This window comes from Canis lupus, chromosome 28 (assembly GCF_011100685.1).
Source record: "Canis lupus familiaris isolate Mischka breed German Shepherd chromosome 28, alternate assembly UU_Cfam_GSD_1.0, whole genome shotgun sequence".
Classification (NCBI taxonomy): Eukaryota; Metazoa; Chordata; class Mammalia; order Carnivora; family Canidae; genus Canis; species Canis lupus.
The window spans coordinates 16,555,458-16,571,182 of record NC_049249.1 but is presented as its reverse complement, the minus strand read 5'-3'; the positions used below and the strand labels follow the sequence as shown (position 1 = coordinate 16,571,182).

The 15,725-nt window shown below is 55.7% G+C and overlaps 1 protein-coding gene across 1 annotated transcript in view; it reads left to right on the top strand.

Annotated features, from left to right (window-relative positions):
- COL17A1 (collagen type XVII alpha 1 chain) overlaps positions 1-15,725 on the top strand; it is a 52,186-nt gene that overhangs the window by 24,710 nt on the left and 11,751 nt on the right. The window contains exons 15-34 of the mRNA XM_038578717.1: positions 300-380; positions 1,454-1,498; positions 2,438-2,635; positions 3,229-3,447; positions 3,744-3,773; positions 4,128-4,154; positions 5,533-5,559; positions 5,652-5,714; positions 6,476-6,580; positions 7,295-7,357; positions 7,996-8,031; positions 8,473-8,526; positions 8,770-8,805; positions 9,293-9,328; positions 9,989-10,051; positions 11,157-11,192; positions 11,494-11,565; positions 12,595-12,621; positions 13,554-13,589; positions 15,504-15,539. Of these exons, the coding sequence (XP_038434645.1) occupies positions 300-380; positions 1,454-1,498; positions 2,438-2,635; positions 3,229-3,447; positions 3,744-3,773; positions 4,128-4,154; positions 5,533-5,559; positions 5,652-5,714; positions 6,476-6,580; positions 7,295-7,357; positions 7,996-8,031; positions 8,473-8,526; positions 8,770-8,805; positions 9,293-9,328; positions 9,989-10,051; positions 11,157-11,192; positions 11,494-11,565; positions 12,595-12,621; positions 13,554-13,589; positions 15,504-15,539 (1,290 nt within the window). The remainder of the gene's footprint in view (positions 1-299; positions 381-1,453; positions 1,499-2,437; positions 2,636-3,228; positions 3,448-3,743; positions 3,774-4,127; positions 4,155-5,532; positions 5,560-5,651; positions 5,715-6,475; positions 6,581-7,294; positions 7,358-7,995; positions 8,032-8,472; positions 8,527-8,769; positions 8,806-9,292; positions 9,329-9,988; positions 10,052-11,156; positions 11,193-11,493; positions 11,566-12,594; positions 12,622-13,553; positions 13,590-15,503; positions 15,540-15,725) is intronic.

Sequence of the window (15,725 nt, the reverse complement as noted above, 5' to 3'; positions counted from 1 at the left end):
GTGGTTTGAGACCTTTTCATAAAGAAAACCATAGTGACCCCACTCAAATGAAAAACGCCTGCCTGAATGCGATGTTCCAGGTCTGCCTTGAATTAGATAAATATCCAGGAAAATTCTGGCAAAACACTCCCAGAGGGGTCTTGGGGCAATGGGAAGTCTCCTAACCACATACACAGATGTGGGAGATTAACCCAGGAACATGGGGCCCTCTTCCTACCCGGGTGTCCACCCAGGCGTGGCTCTGGGGCCGGCAGGGAGTGAGAGCACAGTACCCTGGATGATCACGGGTGTGCGCACAGCTTCTTTTTCAGATGACACCCTCAAAAAAGAAAAGCAAGCTGCCTACACTGCTGACACCTGCCTGGTATCAGACGCCAATGGTGAGAGGAAATCTGAGCACTGTCCCTCTGACTTCGATCTGTCTGCCTCTCCTTTATTTATCTTCCGAGACCTCGCTGCTCAGACTGTGGCCGCTGGCCCAGCGGTATGGGCACCACCCAGGATTGTGTTAGAAATGCAGAGGGCCGGGCCTAGCCCAAACCCGCTGAGTTAGAGACTGTATTTCTGCAAGCTCTCACCGGGTATGTGGTGTGTGCACATGCGCATTACTGCAGCCGACACCTTCCTGGGGTGTGTCTGACATCTACGACATCTTACTCCCTGTCCCATAATTTTCAGAACAGCTAGAAAATGTTTTTGCAAAGCCCTTGCTATCTTTATTTTTTTCTTCCCAAGTATTTGGATTCTCTCCGGGATAACTGCATTTCTTCGCCTGCTCTGAGCCTAAGACTCTCTCCAGATTACTGATTTCAGGGAGGTCAGGAAAGGAAGAGAAAAATTGGGTCCTAGAACATCTTTTCAAAATGCAAATGAAATCCATTACAATCTTTAGCAGGCCTGACTCCGAGAAAATGCTTACTTTGAAGACTTCCATTTTAGGGGTGGCAATGGGGCTGTGGAGACAAAAGACCCCTTTCAGAATCTGATGAAAGCTGTAACCAGTTTTCCCAGAAAACCTCATACATACGCACAAACATTCAGTGGTTGGAGAGTAGGAGGGACTCATGAACTAGCCCTCTGCCCCTCCACCCCAGGTGAGGAACATGTTCAGAGTCCCTGAACCGAGAAATCAAGAGTCTTTTCTCATAAGCACATTTATCATTTGAAAGCAAATGTCACTCCTAACATGGAACTCCAAGAATGTCTTGGGCTTGAAAGATTTAGGGTCACAAGAGGGTTAGGATGCTGGTTTTCCCCACTATTAATTGCTTGCCAAGCCATGTTTTTATCGATGTAATTGTTGCAAACATCAGATCAGCGTCCACATAAGCGTCCACATCTTGGACAACGTATTTCCCACAAGTTCCGCCCACGGTCAACTCTCAGGCTGCCCTGGGGGCTTCTGTAGTTGAAAAGCTCAGGTCACAACCTGTTCTCGGTCTTTGCCTTCCAGGAGACGTGAAGACTGTGTCCACCAAGGGAAAGGCTGCCTCTGCAGGTGGGTGACAGCAGCAGGTCCTACAGTGACAGGATGAAGGAACAGACTGAGGAAGGGGCACACCTGAGCCACGTACTTCTAAAGCATTTCCTTGCAGGCCTGAAGGACACAGGGGTGGGGGGACAGGCTGGGAGCTGGGATGAGGCTGCAGAAGGAGCTCAGCTCGGGCGGGGGCCGGGCGGGGGGTGCTCCCAGGCCTTGCCTGTACCCTGTGGGCACCATCGCCACTGTCCAGGGTCCAGGGTCTCCCAGCAGTCCGGGAGCTGCTGTTGTGTCTCACAGAACACCCCCTGCCTGGGCTTCAAGGTGCCACTGAGACAATGCACTTCTCCAGCCCTTTATACTTAACTCACTTGCTTCCACAGCCTTGTGAGAGCTTATCAGCCCCTTTTAGCCACTAAAAACACTTTTCACTAAAAAAAGCAAACAAAACAAATACCCAAAATACTTCCTGGCCACACTTGGGTGCTGAGTGTAATTTCAGGCATGCAAGGATTAGGAAGAAGGAACAGTGGGAACAGAGGTGGGGAGGTGGGAATGCTTTGGGTTTGGCCATAATCAGATGCAGGAACTCTTAGCAGATTAGTGGTCATCCCGAAGGCTTTTAAACTCCGTGCTGTGCCGCGTTCTGTGCTACTACCTTATGTACCTTATTTCCTTCATTCAACAACCGTCTTGAGAAGTAGGCAATCTTTTAACCACATTTTATAAGGAAGGAAACAGAGGTGAGGGGACCCCCTCTGGGCTGCACAGCCATGTGCTCTTCACCAGCCACGGCCTGGTGTTTTCCTAGGAGTCAGCCTTCTCCTTGATGGAATTATCCGCCCCACCAGCATTCCCTCAGCTCTCTGGGGAGTCCCCCAAAACCAGAGAACTTGGAGGGAAGAGGACAAGAGCCTACCTACTGCATTCACCCTACTCTTCCTTTGTCTTCCACAGAAATGCACAACTACAACCATCGTGGTGGTGGCAGTGGTGGTGGTGGCGGTGGTGGCGGCGGTGGCGGTGGTGGCCCATGGGGAGCAGCGCCAGCCTGGTGCCCCTGTGGCTCCTGCTGCAGCTGGTGGAAGTGGCTACTGGGCCTGTTGCTCACCTGGCTGCTGCTCCTGGGGCTACTCTTTGGCCTCATTGCTCTGGGTATGTGACCGCAGTGGCAGGGCCCCATTGCCCATTCAGAGGGCAGGAGTCAGCATGGCCCAGGTGTGCAGGATTGGGGGGTCAGAGATGATCGGTACAGACCCCTTGTTACTGCAGATGAGCAAGCTGAGGCTCCAAAAGCACCTGGCCAGGGTCCCACGGCTGCTCTGTGGCTGAGCTGGAGTCCCTGTGTGGCTACTAGCCTAGGGCCCCCTGTCCCCCAAACAGCCTGTTCAGCAAGCAGTTGGCTGCCCTTCATAATCAAGTCAGGCCTTCTCGTAGCCTTTTTGCTTTTCACCTTTCCCACATCCTGTATGGGTCTCTGTGTGGCCTGTTGTACCTGATCCCAGGGAGAAGGAGGGCCCACGCCATCGCCACCTCCCATGGGAAGACTGACTCCTAGGCCAGGTTTCTTTAGGGCTGGGCTGCCATCTGAGTAGCTGCCCCCTCCCACCGCTGGCCGTCACAACAGGGGGTCTCTATGTACAGCTTCTAGCACAATGTCCCCGGGGTGCCATGGTGGGGCTCCTGGAGGCGAGCCCTGTGCAGGGAAGCCCAGCCTGGCTGACCAGCCTCCCATCCACCCCTTACAGCTGAGGAGGTGAGGGCGCTGAAGGCACGGGTGGCAGAGCTGGAGCAGAGCCGGAGCAACGTGCTGCTTTTCAAGGAGGAGATGCAACGGGCCAACAAGGACTGGCTGCAGGGGGAAGCGCCCAGCGTGGAAGCAGGAGGCAAACTAGGGCTTGACGGCCACCAGCAGGAGGAGCTCTGGCTGTTCGTGAGGAACAGGTTGATGGCCGAGCAAGAAAACGGTGAGCACGGCGGCATGGGGCAGAGCCCAGGCCTGCTGGCTCCCGGGGCTGGGTGCTTGGCATCCCCTCCCACACTGCTCGTGCAGTCCTACCCAGGGGCCTCGGAGGGCGACCAGCACTGCCATCCCATCTGACTGCTGGGAGAACTGGCCCCTAGAGGAGAACTGCCCCAGATTGCTGGTCCCAGCCTCTGTTTCCTCCCCCATGCCTCCATGATGCCCCTCGTGTGAATGTGTGCGTGTGCATGTGACACACACGAGATGTGCAGCTAACTCCAGGTTTACCTTCTCTTGTAGGAAATCTCCGAGGAAGCCCTGGCCCTAAAGGTACTGGGTGGTCTGAGCCCCGACCCTGGTCTCCTTTCCTGCCCTTGGAGTGGGTTTTCTGGGTTCAGGTCTTCCAAGTTGAAGGATGAGCAGTGGAAAGAGCTTATGGTATCTGTCAGGAGGGCTGAGGATTGGCTTTATGGTCAAGATATCTTAGAACGAGAAGGGACCTCAGGCATCACTGAAGAGTGGCCCAATGACGTACCCAAATGACACAGTTGGAGACTGAGAGGAACCCATGTCTCATGCCAGCTCACACACAGGACTGCCGTTTGTGGGTCTTCAAACAGTAGAAGAGAATGGCCCCTGGGGTTCTCACCGTGTCTCATGATTTTCTTATCTTTCTGATTTTAGGTGACATGGGAAGTCAAGGCCCTAAAGGTAAATCAAACCTGGAGATTTGGACCTAAAATGTTAGTAAGGGTTGGTTTAAGGCAGTCAGCCAGCATGTTTCCTGCACACCAGTCTTCCTGGCCAGCTCTCCTTTGTGTAGGACCTGCAGACCCTTGGGCTTTCAGGGTCAGGGGGCTTAGTGACAGAGCAGGGCTCTGTGTGTCTGGGGCAGCACTGTCCCTTGTCCCTCCTCAAGGTTCTAAGGACTTCCCCAACAAGCATTCCAAAGGCGTCCAGGGCCTATATCCCCCTCAGCTCCAAAGGGCGGCCCAAGCACCTGCTACTCTACACAATCCTTAGTGAGATTTCTAGATCTGCAGGTTCCTGGTCCCTGCCAGGAATCAGATCCTCTGGGACTGGATCCCTCCCTCCTCTCCTCAGTTTAATTTTGATGACCCAGGTCAGGGACCATCACTGGAGGTGAGCAGCCTGCTCACAGGGGTCTTAGTAGGAGAAGGTTGGAGATGACACCCAACAGTCAGAAATGGGGCTCCTGTGGGGGAATCCAGTAGGGCAACACCACCTGCCTTCAGGGAGTGGGCAGTCCAGCAGGGAGGCAGGACATAGTCACAGGAAAAGGTGCCCCACAGTGTGTGTTAGCTGGGGAACTATCATGTGCTAACTTGTGTAACATATGACATATGCTGTAGGAAATTTGTCTATTCCCTCAGAAAAGTGGTTTGATAATCAGTAGGACAAACCCATGGGAGAAAGAGGTTCCCTACCCAATGACCACACAGCAGCACCCCTTGATCTGGCTGAGTGGGGTTTGCAAACTTAAGTGTGTTAGGGGAATTGCCAGAAGATTCTGGGCCCCCTTCCAGAACCTCTGATTTGGCAGGTGTGGTTGGCAGGAGGAGTTAAGGGTTGTGATCACCCCGGGGTTTCTGAGGCCAGGGGTGCACCTTCTGAGAACCACTGTTCAAGATGACAGGGCTGTCTCTCTGTCCCCAACTTCACCTCCCTTCTCAAGAGATTCCAGGGCAGGAATTGGGGTTTCTCCACTTCCCTTCAGGACTCCCTGCCTCCCACTCCCAGCCTGGGTCACTGCATTGGCCCTTTTCTCTGCGGCTCCAGCTTGCACTGAGGCCACACACCCCTCCTGACCACGCTGGAGATGAGGACTGTTGGTCCTGGAGTCCCTGACTCTCTGGTTGCCATAAAATATAAGGTGTCAAATTGAGTTACAGATAAATGCTTTTTCACTGTAAGTGTGTCCCAAATATTGCAATAAACATATAGATTTACTCCACATTTATCTGTAGTGCAAACTGAATTTGGCAATCCTACCTGAGTCCTACCAGTGGCTCTTTTAGGTAATGGACACAAGTCCTCTAACTTCTCACTTTTCTCTCTGTCCCCACAGGAGACCGAGGGCTCCCCGGGACTCCAGGTGTGTACGTGTGGCTCCTGTCGCAGGCAGCCCAGCCCTGGCTCCCAGTTCTAAGGGAAACACAGGGCTAAGGTGTTCTTGTGTATCCACAGGCATCCCTGGGGTCTTGGGCCACCCGGGTCCACAAGGACCAAAGGGACAAAAAGGCAGTGTGGGTAAGAACCACTTTTTTCTGTTGTTTTGTTCTTTTATCCATTCAGTCAGTCAGTCAGTCAGTCAGTCAGTCAGTAAACATTTATTAAGTGCCTGCTGTGTGCCAGACTCTGTTTTAGGAGTTGGAGAGACTTTGGTGAGCAAAACAGAAACCCCTGCTTATCTTTGAGTTGGGGAGAAAGACAAAAGACATGACAAATAGATGAAGTGCAGAGCAGGGTGGGAGGTGGCTCCTGAAATGGGAAAGACTGACCCGGGCGGGTGCTAGGAGTGGAGAAGGGGTACATTTAAATACTGCTGTCAGGGAAGGCCTCACTGAGAAGCGGCCATTTGAACAGACTTGAAGAGGGTTGGGGAGCCAGGCATGGGAGACGTGGGGGGAACACTGCAGGCAGAGGGAGCAGCCACAGGCCCTGGGGCACAGGAGGAAGGGGAGGCCTGGCTGGAGCTCCAGAAGACTCGGTGGAGGAGCAGTAGGCCTCTTGATCCTGTGGGGCCTTGGAGGCTGTGGTAACACTTCAGCTTTTACTCCCAGTGAGTGAAGAAACCATTCATAGATTTGGGGCAGAAGTAGGGTGTGATCCACTTGCATTTTCTAAGGGTCACTCTAGCGTCTGGGTTGAGCCTGGGCTATAGGGGGAGGGAGAAGCCGGGAGACCAGCGTGGGGGCTCCAGGCAGGAGATGTGTCAGCCGGATGCTACCGATGGAGCCCTCAGCCTCGGCATCGGGTCCTAACCCTGAGATGCCTGTTCCTTTCTTTAGGAGAACCAGGCATGGAGGGACCCATGGGCCAGAGAGGGCGAGAAGGCCCCATGGGACCTCGTGGTGAACCAGGGCCTCCTGGATTTGGAGAGAAAGGGGACAGAGGTAAGAGGCTTGTCCTTCACCAGGAGTGTGAGCCGCATCCATGCTTCCTTCTTAAGGTCCTTCTTCCTCCTTCCTTTCGCTCACCTTTGCTGAGCATCTACCTCAGGCCTGCTCTAATGAGGGGATGTGGGCTGGGCTGTGGGCTCAGGTCTGAAGCTAAGAACCCTGCAGTGCTTGGAATCGACAAAGAACACGGTCACGGGGAGAGCAGGTCTTCCCTGGTGGGCAGCGCAGAGTCAGGCTGAGGTGAGGAGCTCAGGGCAGAGCAGGGCTGAGGGCAGAGCAGAGTGTAGGTCCTGAGCCTCTCATGGCTGGAAGGAGGCAGGGGAGAAGACACAGGCCCAGCCCTGGCGGAGGCAGGGAAGACTCTACAACTAGATTCTTAACTGTGAGTCTGCTTTTATCAGGGGGAGCCAAGCACAGACACCAGAAGTGCTCGCAATGCCAAAAGATCATGGGCAAGAAGCTTTGTTTTTAGCTTCACTTTCCTTTAAAAATATTGGTCAACCAGGCAACAAATATGGAGTACTGACTGGGTGCCACCGCATGGAATAGAAAGGCTCTGTGGGTAGAAACTGAAGGTGTTTTGCAGATTCGTGGCCTCGAGGAGGATCAAATGGATCAGAGATCACCAGCAGGTTGGGGAGTGTCTCCCAAAATGACACTGCCCAGCCTGCTGGAAACCAAACTGAGGGCCTTCTCATGTCTCCCCAGGGGCTGCTGGTGAACCCGGTGTTCAGGGCCCACCTGGCGTCCCAGGATCTGTGGGTCCCAAAGGTGAGTCAGGTGCCAGGACAGTAACCAGATTTGCCACATCCGGGACCAGGATGGGTCACAGAGGGCCAGGTGCTGGGATCCCAGCAGCCCTGACCTACTGCCCCAGGCCTGTGCAGGGACAGTGGGCCCAAAGAGCGTTCCCCCTCCCCCCAACACACACACCAAGGAGTCCCTGGGGGTCAGAACTGGGGCTGTATTTTTGGCTTCATGGTAGATTTGGGACCATGTTTCCATTGCTCTTCAGTGGCCCTGTTACGTGGCCCCTGAGCGAGTGGATGGGTCCGAAAGTCTGAAGCCAGACAACTACCTCACCTGACTGGTGCCCAGAAGTGCTCGCTCAAAAGCAACATGTCTGGACAACTCAGGGTGAAGGGGGCCTGTCTGGCACCCGTCTGGCCAACTCTCCTCCCTGCTGCTGCTCAGGCCCAGATGTTTGCCTCTGACTGCCAAGGAGCAGGGGTCTCTGGATCCCACACCTGCAGCTGCCTCCCTCAGGAGAACTTTGCACTGGGGTCACTCTCTCACCCACTGGCTTGGGGTCCCCTGGGAGTGAGCCCCCACCTGCCCTTCACCACAGGCTCGGACATCCCTGGCCTGTGCCCTGCCCCTGATAGCAGCTGTCTTGTCATCCTTCTCAGGTTCTGGCGGTTCTCCAGGCCCACGGGGTCCCCCAGGTCAGTATGCTGTGGCAGGTGCTGTTTCTGGGGAAAAGACAGGGATGCTAAAGGGAAAAAACCTATAAAGTGAGGCTTCCAGAGACCCAAAACTTCCATCCACTGGGTACCCAGTGGTTCCCAGATCCCCATCCTGCTGCACCTGAGCAGAGTCCCTCTCAGTGGGCCAGAGCCCTTCTGCTGTTTTGGGAATCTCGAGCTGCAGCCACCATGTCTGCCCGGGTCCCACAGGGTGTCCTCATACCCAGGCCTGGTAACATGAGCCAGAAGCTGGCCCGGGACGATGTAGCAGGGACATGGGGAGGAGTCTGTGGAGAACAGCCCTTGTTACCTCAGGGTGTGTGCACACCTGTGTGCATGCCAGTCCGTGCCCCATGTTCTTGTCCATCAGCCCCAGAGCACGAGACACTCAGCTCTCTGCATGGCTTCCTTTGTTTGCAGGCCCTATGGGTCCACAAGGGCTCCGAGGTGAAGTTGGACTCCCTGGTATCAAAGGTAAGCTTGGGAGAGGGTTTGGGAGGAAAGAGAGGTTACTCTATAGATGCCACTCACTGAAGGAGGGGGTCTGGGGGACAGGGAGGGTCTGGTGGACGCGACCAATAGCCTTAGCAGGTTGACAGGTATGTGAGCAGAGGGCAGGTCAGGATGGCGGGAGAGCCTGTCTACACACACACTGTCCTCCCCTGGGTGTCCTCCTTGCCAGGGCTCTTTACACAGAGTTGTCCATTACCTTTCCAGGTGACAAAGGACCTCTGGGATCACCAGGACCCAAAGGTACGTTGCTGCTGCTCAGACATCCCCATTGTTGCCTGACTCTGAGGAACCCCAATAGGACTCCTGCCTCAGAGTCTGGGGTATATCTGAGAGCTCATTCTAGCCCAGCCCCTCAGCTAGGGAAATTAAGACAGGAAGAGGGGAAACAGGGCTATGTCACAGCCCTAGAGCCGGGTGGTTCACAGTGTGGCCAGGACACAGTGTTGAGACACGCACCCTCTAGTCTGGTTCTCCTTGCACCCATGGCACCCACTTAAGTGACAGCAGGGGCTGGGGTCAGTTTGCGGGTGGGCCTTGACCCAGGGAGGGGGGAGCATGCGTGCTCCTCAGCTTCTCCAGCGTCCAGTTCCTGCCAACATCCTGCGGACCACAGCTTGCGGGCACAGTGAGAAGTGTTCACAGCCAGGGGTCTCTCGCTGAGTGAGAGTTTTCCTGGCTCCTGGACTGGCGCTTCCTGCCACCCCATCCTGCCCCATGTTCGTTTCAGGTGACCAGGGTGAGAAAGGACCCCGAGGCCTCACAGGTCAGTCCCACACAGGCGTCCGTGGCGATCCATTAGACTTCGCGTAAATCCACTAGGCCCTGGAGGTGGAGAGAAGTACAGAAATGTGAGACAGAATCTGTCTAAAAACCACCCAAAAACCTGTAATCTAGAAAAAAAAAAAAAAAAAAAAAAACACTACAAGATAAAATAAGAGTGAATGGCATATAAGCCAGCATCAAAATGTATGTATAGTCCAGACGGTAAATGTTTGGAACAGAAAAGGGAGCATCTGATTGTCTTGGATTATTTTGGGGGAATCCAGTTGGGAAAACTAAGCCCTTCCCAAAGTAGCAGAGCTTTGGCACTAGTGGTAAGCCTCTCGTCCGCTTAACCTCCTGCCAACTTGAGTGACTAAAAAAGGAAAATGGCATCCAGAGGGGATCAGTGCTTTGGCTCGAAGGGGCAGCTCTGTGGTGCCAAGAAGGAAGATTGAGCCCTGACGTGGCTCTGGGCCTGCCCTCGCCGGGGACCCTGACCATAGATGCTAAGCAGAGGCTGTGTCCTGACCTCTGTTTGTCATCAGGCTCCTCGGGTTGGGCAGGTGGCAGGTTGGGGGTGGCGGGAGGGAGGGGCGTCCTAATAGGCACGAGGCACGCGTGTCTTGGAAGCCTCCAGTCAGCTAGCCTGTTTCCTTTGCAGGTGAGCCGGGCTTGAGAGGCTTGCCTGGTGCCGTGGGCGAGCCGGGAGCTAAAGGAGCAGTAGGTGAGTGTCCCAAAGGAATGGATGCGGTGGGTGGTCCTGGCGGGAGAGCCCAGAGCCTGCGTCTGGAGCTGCCTCTCCTGCCCTCCAATCTGCGGGCCTCCGGCAGAGGGTCTGTCTACAGGCCGTTTCTGGGTCTGGCAGTTGTCTCTGGGTCTCTCACTGCTGGGGGGTTGGTGGCGCATCCATGCCAGTCCCTGCCTCTGAGTCACTTGGGCCCCTGGGGAGGACAGATAAGTATGGAGGTCCTTTGGAACCCCCAGTATTCCAGGCCCAGCCATGGTACTCCAGAGCTGCTGTCACAGCCACATCCAGGGGTTGGCTATTTTGCTGCTCTTAGCAAGGTGTCTGTCAACCAGGACGTGGAAGCTGACCACGGACCCTCCAAGTGTCAAGCATTTAGCACCAAGTCCCTAAAAGGGTTTAAGTTCCACCGATGGGGTTGTGGTATGTTCACTTTCTCATTCGTTTAACAGAGTGAGGAAGCCCCGAATGTATACAGGACGCCGTGTGCGCCAAGTAAGATGCTTTACCTCCTGCAAGGGGAGATAAAGTGTGCCACGGGGACACAGCAGGGAGAGCTCCCTTCCCACTAGAAGGATGAAGGAGGGTGCATTTCATATGGGCTTAGAAAGTAAGGACGATTTCATCATGGTCAGTTTAGAACATTTCATGCAGAGACAACATGAGGGAGGAAAGAAAAAGGGGTGGGGGAGTGAGACGTGGTCCCAGAAGGACACCACCTTGGACTTAGGTTAGCAAAATGCCCAGAGCAGAGGAGATGAGAGCTTGAAGGACCCTGACTCAACAAGACAAACACAGATGGAGCTTCTGGTGTGTGCGGAGTCGCCCCGTAAGCCCTAGGGATGCAATGGGGAGTTGCCGGCCTGTTCATTCTCTGCAGGAAAACACACATTCCTGGTTTAGGGGAAGAGGCCAGGGAGAAAGTGGCATCCAGAGGGGATCACAAAGACAGGGCTTCTTCCATGGTTGGCGGCTCTGGGAGGGGCCGCACGGGCTCCCATCTGGGAGGCAGCCTGGAGAAGCTGCAGGGCATCCCAGAAATAGCTGCTGGGATAACTGAGGAGCTGTGGTTCTGCTTTCCTAGGACCTGCTGGCCCTGATGGACACCAAGGCCCAAGAGGTGCGTCCCTGCCCTCCTCTCCTCACTCTCACTGCCCTGCCCTGCCCTGCCCAGCCCTGCCCAGCCCAGCCCTGCCCTGCCCTGCCCATGTCCCAGCAGGCAGGGCCCAGTCCTCTGAATCATCACGCCAGCAGGGCATGCACCATGTGGAACCCCGGGAGGCCCAGGTCTTATTTCCCTCTCCTTTCCACCTGCCAGCAAGTTACTCAGTAAAATCTCAAGAAGCCATAGGCTCAGCTGTGCTGGCTGGTTCAGCTTTCCTAACAGGAAAACCTTTCCATGTGGGTCATGCTCTCTCTAGGTGAACAAGGTCTAACCGGGATGCCTGGAACCCGTGGCCCACCAGGGCCTTCTGGAGACCCAGGAAAGCCAGGTAACAGAGTGGGAAGAGGGAGCCACAGCCGTGTGTGTGTGTGTGTGTGTGTGTGTGTGTGTGTGTGTGTCTGTGTGCGCGCGTGCGTGCATGCGAGGAGGATGCATGCAGGTGAATGCACATGCCTTCTCACCTGCTGCCAGGTGACAGCTGGCTTGTGCTGTGTACAGTGACTGTAGGTTCTGACACCGTTCAGTCACCAACTCTGGCAATTTGGAAGAGAGAGATTGACAGTTAATTAACAAGGACTTCTAGAAAGGAGCAAGGAATCTCTTAACAGTTGCAGAGTTTGGGACACCTGGGTGGCTCAATGGCTGAGCGTCTGCCTTTGGCCCAGGTCGTGATCCCAGGGTCCTGGATTGAGTCCCACATCGGGCTCCCTGCAGGGAACCTGCTTCTCCCTCTGCCTGTGTCTCTGCCTCTCTCTGTGTGTCTCTCATGAATAAATAAATAAAATCTTTTTAAAAATTAGTTGCAGAGCTTAAGGCCATTTCCATGCCTTGTTCCTCTGATCCCATCCCCTCCGTCTGTCTGTCTGTCTGTTTCCCCTCTGGCCATCCCAGGACCCTCACCAGATACCCGCCAGTCTGAGAGGAGAGGCCACTTTTAGGGTTCCCACTCAAGGCGCAACAGGAGCAAGATCCGCAGAGCTCCAGGAGGGCAGAGGGCAGCGAGCCAAGGCAGCTGCAGGGGCAGGGCCGCATTTATTGAGGGGCCTGCCTGGAACAGGGGAGCCTCCTGGCTCCTCTGGCAGGTGCCCAGACAGGAAGCACCAAGGGAGGGAGCCTTGGGGGTGGGGGCAGCACTGGGGTCCGTGAGTGGAGGAGCTCGCTGGGTTCCTGGCTCTCAGACGCCGAAGGGTGTGATCCGGGTCAGGCCAGGAACCTTGGCCTGACAGTCATGGTCATGTCACTGCGAAGTGCAAAGAACTGCTCTTCGTCCTGTCCTGGGAGGGCCCTGGAGTTGCTCTCCTGCGGCTCAGGGCACGGCCCCTCCACCCCTCACCTCTCTCTGTTCTCCTTCCTGTAGGTTTCACAGGACCACAAGGACCTCAGGGTGAGTCACCGGGTCCCTCCGCATCCAGATCCCCCTGCCTGGTCTCCCGCTTCCAGCTTGTGGGAAATGCCTCTCCAGTCCCCTTGAGTTTCCCCTGCTCCTGTACACGCCGCCCTACCCACCAACCCACCCGCGCAAAAACTGGTTCAGGTTCTTTCCCTGTGAGTGTTAAGAAACCCCTTAGGAAGGAAAAATACAAAACAATCTAGAAAGCCGTTCTGGAGAAACATGGTTAAATCGTATGCCGATTCTGTATGCCTTGGGGTACAGGAACCCCGAGAGGAAGCTCCAGGCACAGGAGTTGCACTGGCCCCCAGAGGCCTCGTGTCCCCCTGGCAGGGTAGGAAAGGGGCTCACCCCGTGCAAGGGCCCGATCACCCTGGGACAGCTTCAGGGGCCGAGTTGGCCCTACAGTGGCACTGGGGTTTACCCATTTGGATTTGAGAAGTTGTCACCATGCCCAGCCCCAGCTCCTAAAGGAAATTTAGGGAACGATGCAAAATGAGATCAAACAGCAGGTCTCCCCGCAAAGTTGAGTGCACAGGGTCCGCCTTCAAATGCTCAGCAGACAAAATTGCCAGATGGGAAGCAGCCCTGGCCCCTGCTCACCTACCCTGCTGGGGAGGGTGGGGACCGGGGCGGCTCCCCAGGCTACAGGGGCTCATCATTCAGGCCGGCTGGCATCCTCCAAAGCCGAGTCCGCAGGCCTTTGCCTCCCTCAAGCCTGGTGGTTGCCCCATTTCCCAGAGAGGGAGAAGGGCTCAGTGAGAGCCCTGAGGGGCCCCCAGGCTACAGCAGAAGGCACAGCCCGGGGTCTGCAGTTTCAGTGGGCACTGGGGACTGTGCCCAGTGAGGGAGCGGGGTTCCTGCCAGAGGGGTCTGGGATTGCTGGGCTTTAATCATCCCGACTGACTTGTTTTTAATCCCATTAGGACTTCCTGGTACCCCTGGCCGACCAGGAGCTAAAGGCAAGTGATTTTCCAAATCAGATGTTCCTCCTTTTTACTAGCTTTTGCAGGAGGGGAGAGCCCGGCAGGAGGGAGCCCCTCTCTGGCCAGAATCTGGATCAACAGTGGCATCTAGTGGCATCAGCAGAAGGCTGTGAGGCTGGGGAGCCAGGGATTTGTTCTGACCCATTTAGCCCTGAATCCTCAAGCCCCCCCCCCCCCCCCAGTCCTGCGCCTCACTGTACACCAGATGTCTCCAGGCCACCGCTGAAGGAGGATCCGGAAGGGTGCTTCCTCTCAGAGCCTTTCCGCCTCCTGGCTTGCCTCTAAAATATCCCTGTTCATGCTCCGTCTCCCCGGCTTAGCCCTGGTCCTCCATCAGGTGACCCTTCCCTGAGACAGGACCACCCTCAACTTTCTCATTCCCGCAGCCCTCAGTGTGCCTGGGCACCCCACAAAGTTTTCCAGCTGAGACTTTTCCGCAGTCAGGGAGGAGCACCTCAGATGAGCTCTAGGAGAGGAATCCTCTGCAGGGCTCTGCCCGGGGCCCGTGTGGTACCCCTGCTGTCCTGCTCTGCTCCTCCACTGTTGTCCAATTCTGCACCCCCTGGATACCAACCCTGAGCCAGTCCAGGATCGGACAGTGCTCAGCGATAGTCTTTTGCTTCTGTCCCTGTGACTCTGTTCCCAAATCCTGACATTCCATGGAGCTGTGCCATCCTGAGCAGTCACAATTCTCTGGAGGAGACTCTAGGAATGAAATTACTACTTTCCAGAAACTATCTCCAATGACTGGTTGGGCCAGGGAGTTCTTTTGGGACAAGTCAATATAATTCCAACATAATAACAGCTGAGTTCCTACATCCTGGCAGACAAACCTCTGGAGCCATGGATCTGTTCATGGATTGATAGAGCACTGTAGGAAGGGACACCCTGAGGATCCCAGATAGCCTGTCCTTCTCAAGGGTCTGTGACTTGCTATCCCAGAGGGATTTCAGAGCCCCCTCTGGACAGTGTGCACAGGAGGCAAATGTCTCCCCTAACCCTGGGTGGTGTTCCAACAAAACAAACACCAGTGCTTTCTCCTCTTGACTTGACCCCAGGGACTGGCGGATAGCAAGCAGAGACCACCCTCTACTTCCTCCAAGGGGGATCATCGTCTCCATCACGGTGTGGTGATGGGCTTGCCCACAGACCCTGGGAAATGACAGAAGAGGCCCCTGAGGGACCCCAGGGGTGGGCTCTTCTGTCCTCCACCCTACTCGCTCAGTTCCCTGGGGTCTGTGCATTTCCAGGCTCTAGAGATGCTTCATGGGGGCAGTGTCCAGGGTCCATAAGTTTGGGAAAGCATGAACCCGAATCCCCTTGTTGGAAGCCCTCTGCCCACGTTTGCATTTTGGACCCTCTCAGACACAGGCAGGAAGGAAATCTGCCAACCTCTGTGTGACTCCGGTTCTCCTGCACTTAGCAGCCACAGCTCCCCTTTCTCCTCTCGCACGCCCCGACTTCCGTCCCAGGAGTCTGTGTCCTGAGGGGCATTCTGGGGACCAGGCTCTACACCCCCAGGCTCAGGCCTCTGTCCTCTGTCCTCTTGGGGCTCTTCCATCTGAGGCAGTTCCCAGCAAGAGCCTGAGAGGCCCAGCGTGGGAGTGGGGATGACTCTCAGTCAGCCTCCTTCTGGCCTGGCGGGAAGGGAGACCCTCCCACGTCCTCTCTCTCCTCTCTCGCTGAGTCCCAGCTGCTTCCAAGGACTAATGTGGGCCAGGAAGCTCGTTGTGGCCTCAGGTGCATCCTACATGCTCCCCGTGGTTCATTAACACGCCTTTAGCCCAGGGGTTGGAGGCACAGGAGTGCCTTGCAAACTCCATCAGAAGCCTTGGAAATGACTTATGGAGCCACTAAGTAACCCCGGGAATAACTTCTCCTCCCCTGCAGGTGAACCTGGAGCTCCAGGCAGGATCATGACATCAGGTAGGCAGGCCCGGGAGGATGGCCCTCCTCGGTCTCTCTTGTGTCCTGGACATCTGCCCCGGCTGTGCCTTGGCACCCTCAGGCAGTGCCAGTCTGAGTTTCTGGCAGCAGGGGGAGGGCCCTGGGGTCAGAGGTAATGGGGCGGAGGTGGGGGCAGGAGGCAGCAGCCTGCCCCACAGGCAGCCT